The sequence below is a fragment of the Tiliqua scincoides genome, chromosome 4 (assembly GCF_035046505.1).
Source record: "Tiliqua scincoides isolate rTilSci1 chromosome 4, rTilSci1.hap2, whole genome shotgun sequence".
Lineage (NCBI taxonomy): Eukaryota > Metazoa > Chordata > Lepidosauria > Squamata > Scincidae > Tiliqua > Tiliqua scincoides.
In genome coordinates, this window is record NC_089824.1 from 157,072,769 (window position 1) to 157,095,274 (window position 22,506).

At 40.6% G+C, this 22,506-nt stretch overlaps 1 protein-coding gene across 2 annotated transcripts; it reads right to left on the reverse strand.

Annotated features, from left to right (window-relative positions):
* Positions 1-6,668: 6,668 nt before the first annotated feature.
* BTF3L4 (basic transcription factor 3 like 4) lies at positions 6,669-22,496 on the reverse strand. Of its 2 annotated transcripts, none has more exons than XM_066623629.1 (6): positions 22,410-22,496; positions 17,157-17,220; positions 14,381-14,494; positions 12,008-12,209; positions 11,056-11,115; positions 6,669-8,536 (listed from the first exon to the last, which is right to left on the reverse strand). In XM_066623629.1, exons 2-6 carry the CDS (start codon positions 17,208-17,210, stop codon positions 8,490-8,492), a joined length of 477 nt encoding a protein of 158 aa, XP_066479726.1. In that variant the 5' UTR covers positions 17,211-17,220; positions 22,410-22,496; the 3' UTR covers positions 6,669-8,489. The 2 variants fall into 2 exon arrangements, with proteins under 2 accessions (XP_066479726.1, XP_066479725.1); XM_066623628.1 differs by lacking the exon at positions 22,410-22,496 and adding an exon at positions 20,895-20,997.
* Positions 22,497-22,506: the final 10 nt, after the last annotated feature.

Below are 22,506 nucleotides of genomic sequence, written 5' to 3' on the forward strand. Positions count from 1 at the left end.
ACATTGTATATTGGAAGGTGGGATAATAGAGGTGCCTGGGTGTGACAGAAGGGGATATCACTCCCAAAGAACATTTTTTTAGAGATAAGAAATTCTTATTTTGCTGCACATAGCACTACTGAGTGGGAAGGGCTGTAAACAGCCAAAATAATTATACACTCACTTGTAATCTAAGGCAAGAATTTTTAAAGGACAAGTTAGGAAGCAAAACTGCAAACAAAACACCTCTGATTTCTTTTACTAACGACTACTTACTTGGCTGTCAGGTTTCTTTCCTTGTATTTTATTAACTCAAAGTGCAAATCTATTTAAATCCAAGTATTACATTTTAAGATGTAATTTGGAAGAGAGATTCAACCTGCAATTCTGTGCAGACTTACCTGGGAGTACGTCCACCAAACACAAAGGGACTTAATTCTGAGCCAACATGTACAGGATTACATTACTATCTTACTATAAAGGGCTACTTTTAAACAAATGCCACTGACAAAGTACATGAGGCACCTGAACAGAAAAAGTAAATATAAATGCTAAATATGTTTATTATTGTGCATGTAGTACAAGACCATCCATGTTTTGGGCAAATATGACATTTGCACCAGATAAAAGTAAATGGGAATTTGAGAAAATAAGTGCTTATCATTGCAGCCTGTCACTTGAAGGCACAAGTCTCATCTCAGCCATTTTCCCAGGATTTGAGGAAGGAAAAATATAGTGTACTTTCTGAGCATGTGATCTATTTGGAAGGAGCAGCAACAGAAACAAGTACCACCAAAATTTATGGACAATTTTCATTATCTACTCTCAGAAACATCAGCAAAATTGCAAACAGTGAGTCTCTAGAATTATTCTTAAAGTTCATAAACATGGTGTTGGACAAGGTTTAAGAAAGATTTCAAAATGATACTGGGAGAAAAAATAGTGCAGCAACTGTAAAAGGCCGCACTTGTAAGGAGATATGGTCATATTTGAACCCCTGCTAATTGGGTAAGAGGCACTTCTTCAAGTGGGTGCTCCTTTTTTTAGCAGGGGGAGAGTAACTGGCCCACCTCACCCCAGCACTGTCTGTTGTAGTGGCTGTCTGCTGGTATTCATTTGCATATTTTTAGATTGTGAGCCCTTTTGGGACAGGGAGCCATTTAGTTATTTGATTTTTCTCTGTAAACCGCTTTGTGAACTTTTAGTTGAAAAGCGGTATATAAACACTGTTAATAATAATAATATTACTGCATCTGTTATGTGGTTGCTTTTAATTAAGGTAAGATTGTGAAATATAACTCTTGGATTATACAATGGTGAGTATACAAACATGCAAGGAACATGTTGTCAATTCTCTTTCTCCCTGGGGAATAGATCCTTGGCTGCTCAGAGTCTTAAGTGGAAAAAATGCTGAGCCACTACAGAAAATAGGTATGCTAATCTTTTGTTTTCATGTTTGCATTGCTTTCTTTTTTGGCTTTAGAATTTGATTTGTTGTAATTTGATTAATTATAATCAGACCACTGCTTAAAATTGTGCTTAGTGTGCTATTAGCCTTCACAACAGTTCCTTTTACACTGAGCTTGTGACTTAGAGCCCGATCCTATCTAACTTTCTAGTGCCAGTGCAGCTACACCAGTGGGACATGTGCTCCATCCTGCTGTGGAGGGATAGTCACAGAGGCCTCCTCAAGGTAGGGGAACATTTGTTCCTGTACCTCAGGGCTCTTGCAGCTGCACCAGTGCTGGAAAGTTGAATGGGATTGGGCCCTTAGTCACATAACCAATATTTGGCACCTTGAATCTTCACAATAGTACAAATATTTTCTTACTGATTTCAAAATTCCAAACACAATACATGGGGCATGTCCACGCTTCACACAGGAGAAAATCCCTTTGCATTTATTAGGACTTACTTGCAAATTAGTGTGCATAGGATTGGGCTGCAAACATATTTGTTCTTAGAGGACATTAATAAATAAATCTAATTGGCACCTTCCACTGTTGGAGGTAAAATGTTAACAAAAGCAACTTCTACCTTTCAATAGTATTCCAAAAGTTAAGGAAGTTGGGGAAAGAGATGTTTGTCCCATTAGTTTACAACCCTGATAATTCAAAGTCCACAAATAGAATAGCCTCCTGTACTGCTGTGATTAGAAGGGCTGAGGATCAGTGCAATCAAACCAAAAACATCTGGGAGAAAGGGCAAGAGGAGAGCCTACTCAAATTTTGAGAATCTTTGATTTAGGGGCTACTTCATTCTTATGCTATTTCAAAAGTTTCTAGATAATGGGATAGTGCCCTTGCCACAATATAACCCTATAGAATGGGGTGCAGCACTGGTCATTACCAACCTATGGGAAGGACCATCTCCTATCGGATGAATATGCCTGAACCCTATGTTTGGCCCTGGAGGCCATCCACCATCTGTTAGGTGGATGCTGACAAGATGTACTATTGGCAAGTTTCTGGAGAAAAGTTTTTGATGCCACCTGTGATACTTTTTCAGCATTAGGCAGAGATTTCATTTGCCTAGATTTCCAGTATTCACAGTAGCTGGTTTTAATGGTTTTCTGCTAGACTTTACTCTTTCGTAATAGATGGTGCTTTGGCCAATTTATGTTTTCCTGATTGTTTTATTTTTTATGTGTGAACAACTCTACTAAATAACTACAAATAGAGTCAGTAGTATACAATAACCTTTAGCTGCCATCCATATGTTCAGAGTTCAACATGTATAGCATTTACTCCAGATGTTATACTTTTCATTATACATTTGAAAGCGCATAATATTTGTCTGAAATTAAACAGTTTCAAGTCCATGAATAAACTATTTAAATGAAACTTAAAGTTCTCATGGTCATACGACTAAGCAAATTGTTTTCCCCAAAGCCAGGTTTCAGAAGGTTGGTCAATGTCAGTTATCACAGTATAAGCACAATTCTGTTATCCCTTCATTTCATTACAACTTTAAAAATATTTTGACTTCTGGTCTTCCACCATAACTGTTGATGTGGATTTCTTATCATGCCTGTTTTTAAACAAAACACAGGCAAGTTATGTACATTTTCATTCTCTTTATTGTATCAGTGCATATATTATAATCCAAAATCTAAAGAGAAAATTTTATTTTGGAACAATCCACAATGTTAGTAGTATTATGGATGTTTACTGTATCTACTCATCTCTCCCAAAATTGATTTTTTTTACCAAGACACCATAAGATAATTTTCCACAGTTATGACTGATTTCAACCTATGATCACAAGTTTCTGAAGTACTGGTCAAACTCATTTCATACAGAGGGCCAAACAGCATTCATGATGCCTGCTGAGAGCCAGAAGTGATGTCATTAGTCAGGTCATGACCAGAAATAAGCACTTTTTCCCCTCACTTAGCAATTTATTAGCTGCAAATGACAAGAGAAAATAAGCAAATTTTGATCATATTTTCAAGTTATGGCTCAATTATTTTGCGGGCTTCCCTTTCAGCAGTGACACCGCAGCACAGCTGCCAACGATGGTGCTGGAAGAGCCCGAGGGCCAAATAAAGAGCTTCTGAGGGTTGCATCCAGCCCCCAGGCCTTATGTCTGACACCCCTGGTCTATGCAGTATCTTTGTGTTATTTGATGCAAGTTAGATCTACTTGCATACCTAATATACTGGATTGAATCTTAACCTTTTGAGCTGTAGTGCTCAGTGGCCAGGAAATCCTGCTACCAGTACAATTATCCTTTCATTCATGGAAGGAGTTCCTGACTGCAGAGCACTATGATGCAAAACTTGGTATCCAACCCATTTCTTCTAATGTACACACATGGCTACATTATTTCTTGCAATGAAAACTATATAAGGATAGGTATTGGCTCCTAGCCTCACAAAATGCATAGTGACAAATATAGAATTCAAGATATGCAACATTTGCAACTCTGTAAAGTCCACGTATCCTCCAAGGAACCTCAGGTTTAGCAGAACAGGAGACAAAGGAAAAATGCAGCTGCATAGATATATGTAAAATCTCTTAAACATAAGGGGAGTGTTTTTGGATCAGGGCAAGGGCCTTTCTAATCTAGCTTCCAGATCTCACAGTGGCCCATCAGATGCCTCAGGGAACACACAAGACAAGAGACCTGCATCCTGTTGCCACTCCCTTGCATCTGCTTTCAGAGATAGGTTCCCTCTAAAACCTGGAGGTTGCATACAATTGTAACCTGGAATGAACTTTCCCTTCATAAAACTAGTCTCCCCTCCCCACTTATTTCGAGGGAAAAAAAGGTGCAAAAGAGAGTGACCAACATGATTAGTGGGCTGGGCCACTTCCCTTATGGCGAAAGATTATAACGTTCAGAGCTCTTCAGTCTACAAAGATGCCCGAAGGAGGATGTGATTGAGGCATATAAGATTATGCACGGGATGGACAGGGTGGATAGAGGGGTGTTCTTTTCCCACTTGCATAACACCAGAACCAGAGGACATCACTAAAATTGACTGGCGAGTTTACACAGGCAAAAGAATTTCTCTACCCAGCGCATAATTAATATGTGGAATTCCTTGCCACAGGATGTTGTGATAGCACCTGGCCTATATGTCTTTAAAAGGGAATTGGACAGATTTCCTTCGTTATCTGCTATTACTGGAGCAGTGATAATAGTACTGTGCAAGCAAGACCGCGTGAAGATAGAACTACCAACCAGACCCGATCATTCTGAAGTAAGGAAATGCAGAGAAGCAGCCAGAATTTAGCAACAACCTAATACACAAGTTATTGCTGAAATCTTGCTGTTTCTCTACATTACCTTACTTCAGAATGATCGGGTCTGGTTGGTAGCTATATCTTCACACTTTCTTGCTTGCACTGTACTTTAATGCTAAAATTGTATCACAAGTACTGTATGGCATTCCAATTTGGCACAATGCTATCGCCCACTTGATAGAGCGGATTCAAGCTTCCTTCCTATGTAAAATCTTACAACGTCCTAGCTGTGCTCCTTATACCACCCTTTGTCTAGAGACTGGTCAGCCTCTGCTAGATACTCAGGTGTGGCTGAGAACGATTCAATTTCGGTTAAGAATATACTATAATGCAGAACATAACAGCCTGATATATCAGCTTTATCATACTCCAACCACCCACTGGGATGATAGATCTTGTAAAAAAATTAAGATTGATAATCAACATGGATTCATTAGGTGTGTATGTTATGTTAAGTCAAGTGGAGGCTTATCTAATGATTAGGGTTGGATTACTGGTCATAGACTGGCAGGTGCTTTGGAGTGCAGCAAATAAAACATGGTCTCCACTGCAGTCACACATTCCTATCATATCTGGCAAACTAGCTACTTTTTTACTAATAGAGCGCTGACTGTATTCACTGGCAAGGTGTAACTCCATGTCTTCAGCCATGTTGTACAGCAGATTCAATGGGACTCCTTCCTCTGAGAAGCAATGCTCTTGTGAGATGAGTTGCTTGGAAACACTTGTGCATATGCTGTTAATTGCCCTCTTCATAGAGATCTTCATAGGAAATAACTTGATTTTATTCTAGAAAGAATGCGGGGCTGATCGAATTTAAATACAGTGTGGTCTATCTGTTGAGACACATGAGATCCTGGAGAGAGCAGCAGTCTATTTAAACCAGATTGTAAAGTCTGGTAAAATGAGTTCCCCTGTTTCTATACCAAGGGAAGCTAGTTGGCTTATGCCCCTATGTTTTATGTTGAATGTCTAATGTTGTGTATATTATTTAATATGTCAGGAAAGGTTCCTACTACTACTACTAACTGAATACACACCCATATATGCTCACCTATCCAATGAGTTTTGACATAAACTCAGAGAGCCTATTACATTATTCATAGAGGTAATGCAAATAGCTTCCACTGAGCTCAGGTTCAAGTGAAATCACATTAGAAGAGTTTATAGGGAGTGAGTTACTGACATATTGGAAGTAGAAAATGCTGATATATTAATGCAGTTCAAATATAATTACATTAAAGCCTTTGCAAATGCTTGGAAATATCAGCAGTGAGATTAGCCTAGGTCAACTAATTCTATAAGTCAAGGCAAAAGTCATTTAAACTGATTCAGTGTGCAGTATTAGGATCCTAAGCAAACATATTCAGAAATAAGTTCAGTTTATATCAACAGGCCTTGTTTTAACATCAGTTAAACATCAGTGTGTCCAAGGTCAGCATACATAAGGTATATTTCAATGAACTGTTATCAGAGGTGCCAGTACATTGCTAGTTAAATTAATAAAAAATTGATGAAGTTTACAAATTCTACTCTTCACTTTATCTGACATGGACAAATAATGAAATAAAATTATCATCTCTGCATACTGAATTTCTGTGTGCAATTATTACATAGCGCATATGAAATGTACTGAACCCATGGCACCAGAGGCTTTGTGTTGATGGTCTTCTCCAGGAGGCTCTTGGTCCCAAAGACGAACCAAAACCAAATTGGGGAATATCACAAGAACCTTATTGGTTCACACCTCTAATTGAGGTTTGAAACTGAGATTACAAGTAAATTTGAGTAAGTTACAAAAAAACATTTTCTTTTACCCTACATCTCTCAAAAGCATAGTACAAGTGCATTGCTAATTAAAGTATCACCTGCATCCACATTTTGTTCTCCTATTAGTGCTGCTGTGAGAAGGAAACAACACACAAGAGGGCATACCGCCTCTTTTGAATTATTTTATTAAGATCCGTGTATTATATAAAATAGAACAAGAAAACTGAACAAGTCTATAAAATCAAGTGAGCAGTCCAGATGATGAACCACTACAAGCTCTGCTTTTGCGGTTCAGCTTGATTTCACTAGAATGCTGACATATTGATAACCTCACATTTTATAGTCGCTGGGTGTATATATCTACACAGAAAGCGGATATGTCTCAAAAGTACACCAAAGTAAGCTGATAAGAAAGATGGCTGTTTCAAGCCACAGCTGCCCTTGATAAAGGTTGCAATGATGCTCAATTGCCAAGATTACTTCAGGCACCTTTCAAGAGCCTCTAGGAAGAACTTCTTCACCTTGAGCATTTTAAAGGAAGGTTCAGAAAATACTGCACTGTACCTGTGATACTGCCAGCATCATCTGTGTACCAAAGGGCTTCTGTTTTTAAAATGTTTCTGTAACCATCATACCCGAGTAGATTACATATAAAGGTAAAAGACAAGAGAATTTTTAATTTTTTTCAAAATTAATGGTTCAAGACTACTTGGACAGTTCTCCAACAGCCAATGGCTTTTTAATTGTTTCATCCAAAACACTTCCAGATCCTAGTGTCCCAGAAAATGACAGTGGCTCACATGCTCTTAGGAGCTATACAATAACACTAGAATTGTTTTAAACAAATGGTAAAATTGAGCACAATGATGCACTATATCCTATTGAAAATCTGATCAGATTTGAGAGCATATTACCCTCCTATCCAAACAAGTAACACTACATGAAAATATACCCATATTTCAGGGGAACTTACGGCTTAACAGAGATGAAAAGGGTCAAAAAGCACTCAGCATCCTGAAGAAGGCTCTAATTAAGAGATGGCTAATTGTACCAAGGAGAAATCACAAGGCACTGGATCCAGCATTGCGCTATAATATAGATGCCATTTTCAGCTAGTAGAATGTAATGTCCCATCTTTAACAGTGTCACAGATATTGTAGTCTTTCCCAGCAACCTTGAACAAGCATATCTACTTGGCCTCTTACAGAGGTTAACAAAAGTCATAGCATAGGGTTGGCACACACTCAACCCAAATAGGCAGGACTTCAAAGGATAGTGCTTTATCCAAGTGGATTATCCCATAATATGAACACAACCTGTTAAGTATTAAGGGGTAATGAAAAAAAACTTCTGAATGAGAGCAAGTTCTCAAATATACTTTAAAAAAACTTTATGAACAGATTTGCTATATCCTGTCTTTGATAAAATTTAGAATCAAAAGGAAGCAAAGGGAAACTGCGTGGAAGAGAAATACATTTGCAAACACAATAGTTAACACAAAAAATTAAATCCCAAATCCTAGTTAGTAAGCAATATATGGAGTTAATGAAATGTGGATAAGCAAGACTCACTTTTCACTACTTTGTGTGAACTGTTTGGTTGGAATAAGGAACGTTTACTTTAACCAAATTAAAGACTTGTTTTATTTCTACTTTAGAAGGAAAAGAGAAAGTCAAAACAGAATCATTCTCCAATTTCCTCTCCACTGTACGTAAAGCCACATACATACATTCACACACATGCACACACCCCTTAATCTGCACTGAAGTGTTCTTTTTTTCCTTTTCAACCAAAAAGGTAGATCCTGGGAGTAAGTGCAAAATGCAAAAATCAACTGACAGGAAATGCTGAACAAGCAGCATAATTAAAATACAAAATATTTTATATTATTGAACTATTAAACGGGTAATGTTCACTGTTTCTGTAAAACTTTGGAACCACACAGCTGATTTCTTAAATCTAGTCCATGTCAACTTCCAGAACTGTTAATTAATTAGCTTCATTTTTTGATGCTTCATCAAAGTTTTCTACGAGATCTGAAAAAGATGAAAATATTGAATACAGTAACATTTAGTAGTGTAATAGAATATATTTGATAAGAAAGTTTCTCTTTATTACTTAAGACTAAAGCATAATGAATACAATTCCTACTTCCATACAATCCAATACATCCTCTCCGGTAATTGGAGAGGCCCCTCTTACAGGTGCCACCATGGAGGTGGGATGGGCGGCAGCAGGAAGTGGGACCTTCTCCATAGTGGCACCAAATTTGTGGAATTCCCTCTGTCTTAGTTTACAAACTGCTCCCTACTTAGAGGCTTTCCGGCAGGGCCTTAAAACATACCTTTTTACTCTTGAGCTTTTTGATATGGACACTCAGGGCTTTTTTATGTTGCTTCAGTTCTGTTTTGATTTTTATTGTCTGCTACTGGTTTGTTTTGCTTTTTATCAGTCTTGGCTTTTCATAAGATTTTTTAGGTCACTTCTAGATTTTAAGATTTTTTAATATTTAAACTTTAAAAAATATTATGCTTATTTTTTTAATTGCATTTGGGAGCCACTTTGAATGCCTGAGAGGGAGATAAAGCAGGGTATGTATAAGTAAGTAAATAAATAAATTTTAAAAACACTCTACTTTTATCTCAAATATTCAATCAGTCATAAAGCATCCCCTCTAAGAGCTTAATGTGAAACCAGATCAGAAAGAAACACCTGAAATGTTGTGGTTCTTGAAAGATAGAACCTTCTTTCAACTGTAAAAATCCCTATGGGGATTTAAATAGCTTGCCTATGTAAACCGCCTTGAATAAAGTCTGAGGAGAAATCTGACGACCAAGAAAGGCGGTATATAAATACATGTATTATTATTATTATTATTAACATTTTGACTGTGGATTGGATGACTTGCACTATCAACACTGAAACAGCCCTGCCTTTAGAGCTGTTCTATTCCAGCCAATAGGAATAATATGGATGTTCCTACACTGTAGTCTGTTGGGCCTGTTGCATCAAAATGATCATGACTACAGATTGCAGAAAGTAAAATTATACATAGAAAGCAAGTGCAACTTGCATGCTGTCATTATTAGCGTCTCAAGTTTTGGTACAGTTGGTGAACACTGAAGCATTGGATCTTTTTGCAATCTCACTGCAGTTGAGTAGGAGTGTGAAGGAAAGACAGATCTCTCTTTAAGAATTTCAAAGGGTCAAAGTTGATCACCTGTTCATTTATGTATCCAGCATGAGAACAAGCTTCTGAATGACAGAAGATTATGCAAAGGTACAGCCACTAATAGCACCTAGTTCTACAGCTTTCTGACCCTGCCTGTTCTTAAAGGATTATTCAAATAATCAACCATTTAAAAGTTATAAACACCATTTTAGAATACTGACACTGAGCTAGTGTCAGTATGCTGACTCTCAGCTAGTGTCAGTGGTAGAATATTCTGTCTGCAACTACCTATAGGTAGTTTTTTTTCCCCCATAGCATTGCATACCAGCAACAAGAATGTTATGTAGTACTATACAGAAAAAATTCTGAGTGAGGCTAGCCTGCATAATGTACTGTTATATTATATGTGAATTTCTGGCCACAAGATTCCACACAAGGTGCAATTTCAAGCAGCCTCACTTCTGTGAAATGGGCCTCTCTCAAGGAGTGAAGGAAGCAGTCAACCAGACTGGATCCAAGGACTCCACAATCTCATCCCACCAAAGAGAGGCATGCGTTTTTCAGCTTCGATTTACTCTTTAGCGCCATAGGCATAGCAGCGGGTTTGTAGCCTTCAAAGAACTTAAGGTTCTTTGGATTGTGGCCACTGACAGCAATTTAAAGTTGCATGCTCTAAGATGCACGCTATGTTTATTCTAAAAACAGAAATCAGCTCTCTGAAGATAGCATCATCATGCACTTAGAGCCCAATCCTGGGCTCGGTGCACCGGCTCACCACTAGCACGCACTGTCGCAAACATTCCGTAAGCACATTTGCAGGCCCTACCACCAGTGAGCGCCGGTGGTGAGCTGGCGCTGGCTGGTGTCGGGCTACCACCAGGTGGGTACCCAACCTCTGCCTCTCAGTGGTCGTGTGGACCGCCGAGCAGCTAAGAGGTAAGCGGGAGCGTGAGGGAAGGAGGCGTTCCGGGGAGGGGGGAGGAGGTGTTCTTGGGAGGTGGGGAGAGGGTGGGGAGAAGGTGTACCAGGGGGACAGAGCAAAGAGGGACGGAGGCAGGACCAGTGCAGCAATGCTCCACCAGATCCAAAGCCTCCATGTCTGGCTCACCGCCCAACACGGAGACTTTTGATTCACTGCCAACCTTTTCGTTGGTGGTGAATTGAGTAGCCCCATTGCAGGGCTACTCTCTTTTGCTGGGGAAGGAGACAAAAGTCCCCTTCTCCCGAGGAGCTGCTGGAGGTTACCCGAAGCACGCAGGATGTGGTGGCAGCCATTTTCGATGCTGCTGCAGCCATGCACCCCGGACAGCTCAGGATCAGGCTGCCCATCAAGTAAATATGACCAAAATGCTAAATTATTTTTGTTCAACAAAAGAATCCTACCAGGAACATCATCATCTTCTTCATCAATATCTTCTGATTTTGGTACTTTGCTGTCCAACACTATAAATTACAATAAATAAATAAGAAATAACTGTTGGGGGAAATTGTGATAATTTTCAAATTCTCTAACTAGGAATTGTTTAATACTTGCTAAGCTATAGTAAGGTAGACATAAAGCCCTTGTACAAGTGCACGCAAAATATCAATATACTTCTTGTAAAATTAGAAAAGCAAGGGAGCAATCAAATTGTTAAAGACTGTATTTCAATTCTAGTCATCCTAAAAATGGGACCTACTGTCCCAACAGAAATGTTCCTATTCAGGGATCCAGCCAGACTAGAACAAGAGTCTTAAATTGTTTGGGGCTCTCAAAGGGGTGAATGCCCCCCCGCCCCCCGATCATCAAAAAAGATTGCCCGGACTTGCTGCTAGTCCCAAACCTCAGCACTTTATTGGTATACAGCAAGCATATATAGTTTCTGGAGAGTAGAGGATTGGGCATGTAAATTTAGTCTCTTCTCCCCCTACATCACCCTATTCATTCCTTTTTGAAAAAAATTAATTCACTCAATATTTCACAGTTCCAGCAGCTTACAAGTCCTTGTTGACTGTTTAAAAAAAATTTCATTCAATTTCCAAGTTTGTGTTTTTCTGTGAGATCAGAGAGTCCTCCGAGTATGTAGGACCCATTAACATATTTTTGCAGTGGCTTGTTCTACCTATAACCCAACAGATGCAGGACTACACATTCCATGTTAGAAGGAATTATGTTATTTGAAACTCTAGGGAAAGGAGATATGTAAGGTGGAGAATAACAAAGCAAAAGAATAGTGTACAAAAAAAAATTACCCACAGTAAGTTTTTAATTATTCATGTTACTAAGTAAGCATAAAAACAAGAAGTGTTCAGGTTTCAAAATCATCAGTGAGTTGTTTCAAGCAGAGATACCTACCTTGCCTTGGGAACTGTTCAGCTAACTTCCTGAGACTTGTTAAGCTGTCAGCACCCAACTGGCTTAAGATGCCAGGTAGCATTTCTGTTATTGGTTTAGCTTCAGCATGACCAGTAATTGCAAATGTATTTGCCGAAAGTGAAGCCTGGACCTTGGGATTGTTGAAATGAATAACCGTTCCATCATCTTTTATCATATTCACCTGTTTAAACACAGATTTAATAAGATAGTGTATCTTAATTTATGCAGCCAAAAGAAAGCATATTTTTACAGTTAAGAAAAAACACCAAGATATATTTTGCTGCTGTGGGCATTCATAACAATGGTATTTAAATAAGTGGTATTTAAATAAATACCTACAGAATTAGCAAGGCCTGAAATTAGAAAAGAGGTTTATATACACTATGTTAATAGACATAATCCAAAAATACAAAAGCTGAATATGAAGGATTTGCAATGCAATTAGTATTTAGACTAATGCCTAACTAAATTTGTTTCAAATAATTTTATTTCACATTTTACACTAGGGTTAAAATGTAAGTGGGGAAGAACTCTCCAGCATTCATAATTTTCATATAGATATTATGGGCTCTGGAATGTGTCATAAGCAAATGGGCACATTTCAAAATAAAGACTTACAAACAGAAGTTGTATGTAAACAATACAACATGTAAACCAGTTTGAAATCTATTTAAACTTCACTGCTCTTTGCATCTGTTTAAAATATAAAATAAAAAATATTTGTATCCAAATAAGTGTGCTTAGAATCATAGCCCAATAACAATTTATATTTGAATTCTCAGATCTGTGCATTAAAGTTTTGCCCCTTGGGGACAAGTGGACTGGATTCTTCCTTTCTTTTATGTACTCAATAGGTCACTTCTTGCACTAGTATAAACAGAAATAAGAACAACAGATACTCCCCATTTGAAGGTAACATGATTTAAAAAGCTTTGATATATGCAAACGAAAAGTGAAATACAAGTGCTCTGTCAAGCAACAAATAAGAGAAAGCAATTTAAGGCAGACTCAGCTTCAGGTTTACAAAAAACAAATAAGTTAAAAGTCATATTGAGATGTCAAAGTATCAAAATTATTTTTGAAGATGGGCACTCAATGCAATTTTGACCTTCACTCTGTTTTGAACAGCTGACCTGACTTGCAAAATATTAGGGGGCTGTTCCTATCTGGCAAAACATTTTCAAAACAGTAACTGCCTAGTTAAACATCAACATAGCACATACACAAATTAAAGCTCCCCTAATCAGTTGACAACCATTAGGGATGTTTGTATACTATCACACATTGTGCTCAACTAGAATTAAGAACACATTTAAGACAGATAATAATTTAAGAAGAAAATGTAAAATATGATAAAATGCTGCATGAAAAGCCTGTCGAAGTTACATTTAAAAAATCAGCTAAATTCAGAACTAAGAATAGCTGAGCATAAGAAACAAATACAAGTTCCAATACAGTTAGGCCAGATGCTATGCATGCCTATCCAAGTATTAATGCAGGCAGTGGAACTTACTTTGAAATAACATGCATTCAACTGATTTGACAGAAAACCACTTAAGAACACAGGAGCCCTGCAGGTTAAGACCAAGGATCCATCTACTCCCAGTGGTTCCCAAACTTACCTGGGTCATAATGTGCATGCAGCCTCTTCTTCCTGGCTCAGCTGGGCACTGCCATCTTGGCACTCACAAAATCTTGCAAGATCCAAGATGGTGGCACCCAGGAGAATAGGTAGGAGGAACCACCATGGACATCCTGCAACACCCCTTTGAGTGTGCTGTGACGCCCTAAGACATCACAACGTACACTTGTGAACCCCGATCTAGTCCATTATCTTGTTTCCAACAGTGACTAGACAAATGTATTCAAAAACCTACAGAAAATCTTTATTGGGCTGGTAATCTTTTCCATTTTCAGGGACTGTTCTATTCTTTAGTAGACTTTGGAATGAACATGCATTTTACCACACAAACCACAAACTTATAGGTGGTCAGGCTCTATAATAAAGTTATAGAATAATAAGTGTTATGTGACACATACTTTCAGACATTCTAAGGGCATCACAGATGAACACAAAAACATAAGTCACATTAAAGCATGGAATATATTTAGTTCTTACAAATTTGAGACCATTTCCTCTTCTTACAAGTGTGAAAAAGTCTGTCAACACACTTCACACCTTGTCTAATATTTAGCAGGTTTGCTGGACTAGAAAAAAATTATCTAGAGGAGTTGAACTGGCCTGGAAACCACCAGCTGACCATCTCTGCTCTATGTTAAATCAGAATGAAATTACTTCTGTTGTTAACCAAAGACTGCAGCATTTAGGTAAAACAAAAAACATTAATATACCTCTTCAATGCCAGCAATGTTGTTTACTGCCAATTTTTTAAGCGAACTCTGAAGTTTTTTATCATCAGCTGTTGCTGTTCTGTGAACTACCTTCTTCTTTCTGCGAGCTGTACCCTGAGAAACACAAATAATGAGAAAAATCATTGCTTCTAGAGAAAAAATAGTTTCACATCAATTTATCAAAAATAAGAATGCCTTAGGTGTCTTAGGCCCAAATCCTAACCAACTTTCCAACACTGGCATAGTGGTGCCAATGGGACATGTGCTGCAACCTGCAGTTGGGTAGCACTCATGGAGGTCTCCTCAAAGTAAAGGAATGTTTGTACCTCTACCTCGGAACTGCATGCCCTTATGTTGGTGCTGGAAAGTGAATTAGGATTGTGCCCTTAAAGCCTGATTAATTTACTATGATATGAAATTTTGCAGCCTGTTTCAACAGATCAACTCAAAAGTCAGGAAAGCAACATTCCATGTTACTGCAGTTGCTCTGACCACTGGCACGTAGGGTAGATTTATTTGGCCACAGGTTTCATGTGCGAGTGAGGAAGCAAAGTAAGAATACATGATCATATGCCGGAAGAGGTGGTGTTGCTCAGACTTCAACGTGCCTCCAGTTGCAACGTACAACTACGCTGCCAGCTCTGTTTGTCCCACCATTCCATTAAGCAGTGATCCTTCTTCAGCTTCACGTAGCCAATACCCTCAATAAGAAATTATCAGAAACAGCTGTTTGGGTAGTATAATAATAGAGTTGTGATATATCATTATAATGATATGCAATGAAAAACTATAATGTTTACTACAGTTTACTATATGTTTACTAATGTTTACTATACTTTTTACTATCATTTACAATATAACGTAAACTATAATGATATACAATGATAAACTATATAGTTTTTTATAATAAAAAATAAGGCAATAATCATGCAGTATGGAATCTTTTTTGTACAACATGTTATTCATCTTTTGACACATACAGTCAATAAGTCACATACAGGAATAAGTTATTCCATGGATGACACACCCAGCACCAATTTCCTCCTAAAACAGCACAGTCACTATTAACTGTGGCTGCACTGGGCACATGCATGTTACAATGCATGCTTCAGAATGGGCAGCAGTGTGTGGAAACAGTAATGCTCCACAAAATCCTGAAGTATTTACTTTACTTATTTGAAGAATTTATATCCTGCCTTTCTCCCACACTTAACCCATTTTTGCCTGGCCCAAAGGTCCCTGTTTGGTCCCTGTTATGTATATACAACATTGAGCATAAAGGGCACTCAAGACAGCATATAGAACAGGGGTGCTCACACTTTTTTGGCTCGAGAGCTACTTTGAAACCCAGCAAGGCCCGGAGATCTACCAGAGTTTTTTTTACAATGTTCGCGCCATCATAACATATAACATTTATGTGTACAATGTATGTTGGTGTACCTTGAGCCCCACTGAGTATAACAGGACTTATTCCTGAGTAGACATGCCTAGGATTAGGCTGTGAGGCTGCAATCCTAGCCACACTTGCCTGGGAGTAAGCCCCATTGAGTACAATGGGCCTTACTCCCGGCGTTTCCTCCCAGAGGCACCTGAAGGGGGGGGGTCGGCACTCCGCGATCTACTCATTTTGCCTCGCGATCTACCGGTAGATCGCGATCCACCTATTGAGCACCCCTGATATAGAATATAAGCAGACACAAATTAAATTAAAATATTTAAAATGTTAAACATAAAAATGATTAAAACGCTGAGGACCCAATCCTATGGAGTGCATGCTTGTTCACCAATGTAAGCCACATTTGCAGGCCCTAGTGCCAGTGCTGGACTAGCGAAGCACAGAAGCTCCACAGTTTGGTGGTAGCGCGTACCACTGAGCAGCAGAGAGGTAGGTGGGGGCGTGGGGGAGGCGGGGAGGAGGTGTTACGGGAGAGGGGGCAGGGCAGGAGGGAGGTGGGACTGGTGGAGCTTTGCTCCACCAGATCCACAGCCTCTGTGTCAGGCTAGCAGCCCAACACAGAGGCTCTTCTTTCTATGTCAACCATTGGATCGACTAGAATCAAGTAGCCCCATTGCAGGGCTACTCACTTTACCCAGGGAAAGGGGACAAAGCCCCCTGAGGAAGAGGCAGCATACACACTAGAACACGCTAGATGCAGCAGCAATCATTTTTGGTGTCGCTGCAGCCCCATGCGCCGGGGCAGCTCAGGGTTGAGTTGCCCAACAGAACAAACCTCAGGATAACAAAAAACTATTAAAATTACATCTCTTTAAAAACTCCAGCCCACAATGTCACTCAAAGATATCCTAAATAAAAAGATTTAAGGTCCCATCAAAAGGAATCAAAAGAGGGGGCCATTCTTAATTCAAGGGGGAAGGAATTTCACAAACTTGGAGGTACCACCAAGAAGACCCTGTTTCTAGCCACCATCACCTTTAACTCTGCTGGTGGCAGTACAGTCAGAAGGGCCCCCTCTTCCTGAGATTAAGGGTAGGATTATATGGAAGGAGGCGGTGCGTCAAATACCCTCATCTTGAACCATAAAGAGCTTTAAAAGTCAAAATTAGCACTTTCAATTAAGCCTGCAGCCAATGTAGTCGCCAAAGCAGCAGCTGGACTGAACTGAACCAACAAGCCCCAGCAACCACACAGGCAGCTGCGTTCTTTACTAATTCCAGTTTTCGGACTATCTTCAGAGGCAGCCCCACATAGAGCAAATTGCAGTAATCTAATCTACAGAATATGATCATGTAAAATATTATATTCCACCATCCATACCTTTCCACCTATTCGGACCTGAGCCTGAAGCTTGGCCAGCTTTTCTTGATTCATCTTATTTTACCTGAAAAATAAACACACTGGTTAGTTTTACAGCATGTGAAGATTTCATTTTTTAAAAATTATTCCTCATCTTTCAAAATGCTGAGCGTATGTACTCTAATATACAGAGCACAATCAACCTACTAAAAACAATACATCCTTCCCCACAAACCCAGTTCTTCAGTTATTGCCTAGTCTTCCCTCTTCTACAGCCTTGGAATGCCATTAGCCAGGAACACAGAAGCATTGTTTCCCCCCCCACACACACACACACCCCTCACTTATGGTATACCCATCATTGCTATTGATTGATTTTGCCTCCACCAACTGCGTTTACATTTCATTATAGGAGTAAGTGCTAGCTACTCACTCAAACAAATAAAGGCACGCAGCCAGGGACACCACCTGAAAGGGGCTAAAATTACCCCTGGTTGTAATAATTCCCATATCTACAGCAAGATACATTTTTGCTGCGTATCAATTAGATCTCAACCTTAAACCTGCTTCCTTCGTCTCACAAAACTTAGTGAGAGCTAGTGTGAACATAGCCAGTCTTACCTCTGTAGTCCAACATCTTTATTTGGATACCTAGATTAATTTCTCAGTCATGTAAGAATGTTATGGAACACAGTGTAATCCATCCCCTAAATACACTTAAGAGCAAGTAAAAGTCAACTAACATGCTATGCTTTTGCACACAAAGGTCTATGCTCATGTGTAAAACCTTTTATATTACATACTAGAAATGGCAGTGTGAGCATATGGTTTTTGTCACATAAGGGTAGCCAACAGCTGAATCTAGCCAAAAGCCTAGACGCCTTTAAATGGGGATTGGACAAGTTTCTGGAGGAAAAATACATTATGGGGTACAAGCCATGATGTGTATGCGCAACCTCCTGATTTTAGAAATGGGTTATGTCAGAATGCCAGATGCAAGGGAGGGCACCAGGATGAGGTCTCTTGTTATCTGGTGTGCTCCCTGGGGCATTTGGTGGGCCGCTGTGAGATACAGGAAGCTGGACCAGATGGGCCTATGGCCTGATCCAGTGGGGCTGTTCTTATGTTCTTAATCAGCTTGTCCAAAGAATATGATGGAATGAAAATATACTGTATATTCAACTGACTTTTATACATTACGTATCATACACAGTATGTTCTCTATGTACAAACAATAACCAAAAAAATCAGTCCCATGCTTAGTCTGCCTTTATGGCATTTATGGACATCTATGTGCCCTTCCAACTATGTTTTTAAACAGCATTAAGTTCCATGGATTCAATATGTCAAGGAGTGGTGCAACAAAATGATAATGTCCTCACTAGTGAAATAATTATTAAAATCTAGCACTATTTTTTGTCTGCAGCTCATCTACTGGGCAGGCTTTGTTTTGCACACTACTGGTACTCTGTCTGTAGTGTGCAAACATGTCAAAGATGCAACCAGGATATCAGCTCTTTTAAAAGCTAAAACCAGGATGTTGTTGTATTACTAGAATGAGCAAAAGTTTCCAAGTTAGGGCCGAATCCTAACCAATTTTCCAGTGCCGGTGCAGCCATACCAATGGGGCATGCACTGCATCCTATGGTGGGGAGGCAGTCACAGAGGCCTCCTTAAGGTATGGGAACATTTGTTCCCTTACATTGGGACTGCATTGTAGCTGCACCGGCACTGGAAAATTGAATAGGATTGGGCCCTTAATCACCACCTTAAAACCCTGCAAAATTTGGAGCTCTGTAGGTAGAAACTGATATCTAATTCTACATTTGGCAGGGAATGTTCTGCCTTTATAAAGGTTTTACAATCACAAAACTTTTGACAGGATGAATAAGAAGACAAACAATTGCAGAAATAGATAAGCACAGTCACTTTATCAGTGACTTTAACAAGCAGGACCCCCTTTTTATCCAACCTGAAGATACAAAAAAGTTCAGATTATGGAAGATGGAAAGACAAAATCAGAACTAACTTTATTCCAAACTTCCAAAACAATGGAGCTATCAGTACACCTACATAATGGAGAAAAATTTATTATTTTTTCACCCTGTCCTTCCTCCAAGGAACTCAGGGCTGCATACACTATTCCTCCTATTTGATCCTCACAATAATACTGTGAGGCAGGCTGACAGATTGCACATGACCCATAGTGAGTTTCCCACTGAGCAGAAATCTGAGTCCAAACTCTAATCTCTACAATCAATAGAGACAAAAAACACTTCCTTGGAAAAGAAAAAAAACTAACAATCAGGGCAATTGATTTCATATGGGCTGAAGAGAAGAAGTAAAAAACAAAGCTACCTATATTTCAGGTATACTCAGAGATTTTAACTGAGTGCTGCGGCCTCTAGTTATGATAATCTGAGAACCTATAAAGCTACCCAAAATTAAAATAGGAAAACTAACCCAAGGAGAAAAACATTTTTATTATTCCTACACCACCGCCCCATCACTGTACACACTGCCTTACATAGGCAACCTGCCATCACCAGGATCTCAGTCCAAAATAGACAGCCGGAAAAGAAACAATAGCAGAAGAGAGACACAAGGATAGGGAAAAAGAACGTGGCCGTACACATACTTGGTTTCAACTGGGAAACAGCCAGTGGGGTGCAACAGACAGGGTTCAGCTCCAACCTAGGAAGACCTAGATTTATATCCCCACTCACACATGAAGTTTACTGGGTGACCTTGGGTCATTATCTCTCAGTTTAACCTACCACACAGGGTTGTTGTGAGCATAAGGCCCAAATCCTAACCAACTTTCCAGCTCTGAAATAGCCATGCCAATGAGGTGACTGCCGCGCATCCTGCAGTTGAGGGGTGGCCACAGAGGCTCAAGACAAGGGAATGTTTGTTCCCTCACCTCAGAGGTGCATCACCCTCACCTCAGTGCTGCCAAGCTGGTTAGGAATGTGCCCCCCAAAAAGTGGGGAGGAGCCATGGCCACCAACCTGGAGAAACAACAGTATAGAAATGGCCAAAGAGAGGCCTGGTTCTGTTTAGCAGTGCAGGAAAGGTGCAGTTTGTGTTCTGAGGAAGGATTTGAAAGAGGGCGCATTATGTACAGGGATGGAGGTCCATGCTCAGGTGAGCGGTGTGGCCGTGCACAGGGTGCGCATGGATGGAAGACCATGCTCAGGCGAGCAGTGCAGCTGCGCACTGGGTGAAAAGGTTCCTCCACATCACAGGTCCAACAAAGGAGGGAGGAAAGGGAGGAAGGCCTTCTGTTCTGCAGTGCTTGCATGAGAGGCTGCTGTGGAGCCGCAGGAGAACTCCCTTCAAGGGTCCCGGGCAGGAAGGGCACCCCAATACGCTCAGCCTCGAGAGGCGAGCTGGAAAGGGGGCCTGTTCTGAACGGGGAGCCACACCACACTCATCACGGCGCTGCATGTATGCCTGAGGGGCGGAGGCCTTCACGGTGGGGAAGGGGCGGAGCTCAGGCAGAGCCCTCTCCTCGCCCGGCTCTATGGCGGCCTCCTCGGGAGCCAGCAGTGGCGGGAGGCACCTGGGCGGACAAGCCTCCCTGTGTGAGGCGGTTGTCAGGCCCGCTCTTCCCCCAGCACCTTCCCTTGCCTCTCGGCCGCCGCCGCCGCCCCGCCTCCACCGAGCTCAGCGCGGGGAAGAGCCCGGCAGACGCGGCGTGCGGAGCCACAGGGGCGCTCGGACTACGCGGAAGAGGGTCAAGCCGAAAGGGTTCACCTTAGTCCGACGAACCCTCCGGAGGCAACACGCGGCAAGAACAAAATGGCGGCTAGATGGGGGAAAAAGGGCCCAGAGAAAGAAGGCAGCAAACCACGGGGTCGCGGCCCCGCCCCTCTCACCCCATTGGACGAAACAAGGGTCGTTTGCATAACAAGAGAGGCAAGCACCGCCCCCTCCTCATCTCTTCCGGTTCCTCACGGCTCCCCACACACAAAACTATTGCAAACCTCGGTAGACAGACAGCGCGCGGGATTGACGGACGGGGAAAGGGAAGAGAATGCGTTCGAAAAGCACTACATTCTGGGAAGTGTAGTTTTCTGTAGGAGGTTGACAAACTACTGTGCTAGGCTGGGGCAATTCTGCAAGGCTTGGAAGCTCTTCAGCGGTTTGGGATACAGAATGTGGGCAGTTTGGAGAAGGCTTTTCTCCAGGTGAATTCCTCACCTTGTTACTTGCTTCTCTGTTGAGAGTGACACTGAATGTGAGCCTCCAGTCTAGCCTTTCAAGGATGATTTTGCATCCCAGTGGAAAGCACAAACAATACATGTCTATGCAGAAGCAAGTCTCGTGGTGTTCAATGGGGGTTTACTCTCAGGAAAGTGTGGATAGGCTTGCAGGTGTAAATCTTGGTACAACTTTATGGGCGTCAACCCCAAAGAATTAAATAGGACAGAGGTTCCCAAACCTGGGGTATGTGTATCCCCAGGGGTACTTGCCAGCACCTCTAGGGAAAAGAAATTGAATAAGGGTGGGAAGAGACAGGTCTATATAAGAATGCCTTGCAGGGCTGGCAAGGCAGGTAACTGGCTTGTGAAAGCCACAAAATCTGCTAGTTTCTGGTCATCAGTTCGTGTAGTATCAGATAAGGATCAGTAGTTGAAAACATAAATTTGAAATAACAGCAACTATATTAATTACAAACATTTTGCTAATATCAGGGGTTCAATATATGGAAATAGGCTGCCAAGGAGTACGTAAGTGAAAAAACGTTGGGAGGCAATACAATAGAACTGGGGTGGGCAAACTTTCAACTTTAGGGATCCTGGACCTTTAACAATTGTGTAGGAGAGAGAATTTCAGCAGGTGCAGCTTCTCACCCGTGAGATGACAAGCTGCACCTGCTGAAATTCCCTCTTCTATACAATGGTTAGAGGTCCGGAATCCCTCAAGCTGAAAGTCTGTCCAGCCCTGCAATAGGACATGCATAGTATTGGGCTCTAAGAACATAAATTGTGGTGGAATATATACTCTGCGCTATTTGTACCTTATCAGCGTGTATAATTGTACTGGTTCAACTTTATAAGCTTTAAGTGATATCTTGATGCAAAAATGAGTCATTAACTTAGCTTGCAGCTGAAAACAGACTAGAGGAGAACAACAGACATGATTTGTTTCTACCCCTCCCTGAACCAGCACCTCCTTTATTAAAGGAGAGTTTGGGGAATTGCGAACTCTGCAGCTCGGGAGCGAACGAGGACACACAAGTACTGCATTTAAAACAAAACCTCTTACCAGTTCTGGTGAAAACTGATGTATCTTTCTTTCACCCCGGACTCAGATCTATGACGCTCCTCCTACATCCGTCTGATAACATCATTTCCTCTTAAGA

Coding starts and splice junctions, on each gene's coding strand:
- BTF3L4 (XM_066623629.1), bottom strand. CDS start 17,210: ATGAATCAAGAAAAGCTGGCCAAGCTTCAGGCTCAGGTCCGAATAGGT. Junction 14,495..17,156: donor AGGTCCGAATAGGTGGAAAG/GTATGGATGGTG, acceptor TGTGTTTCTCAG/GGTACAGCTCGCAGAAAGAA. Junction 8,537..11,055: donor AGAAGATGATGATGTTCCTG/GTAGGATTCTTT, acceptor CATCTTTTTCAG/ATCTCGTAGAAAACTTTGAT.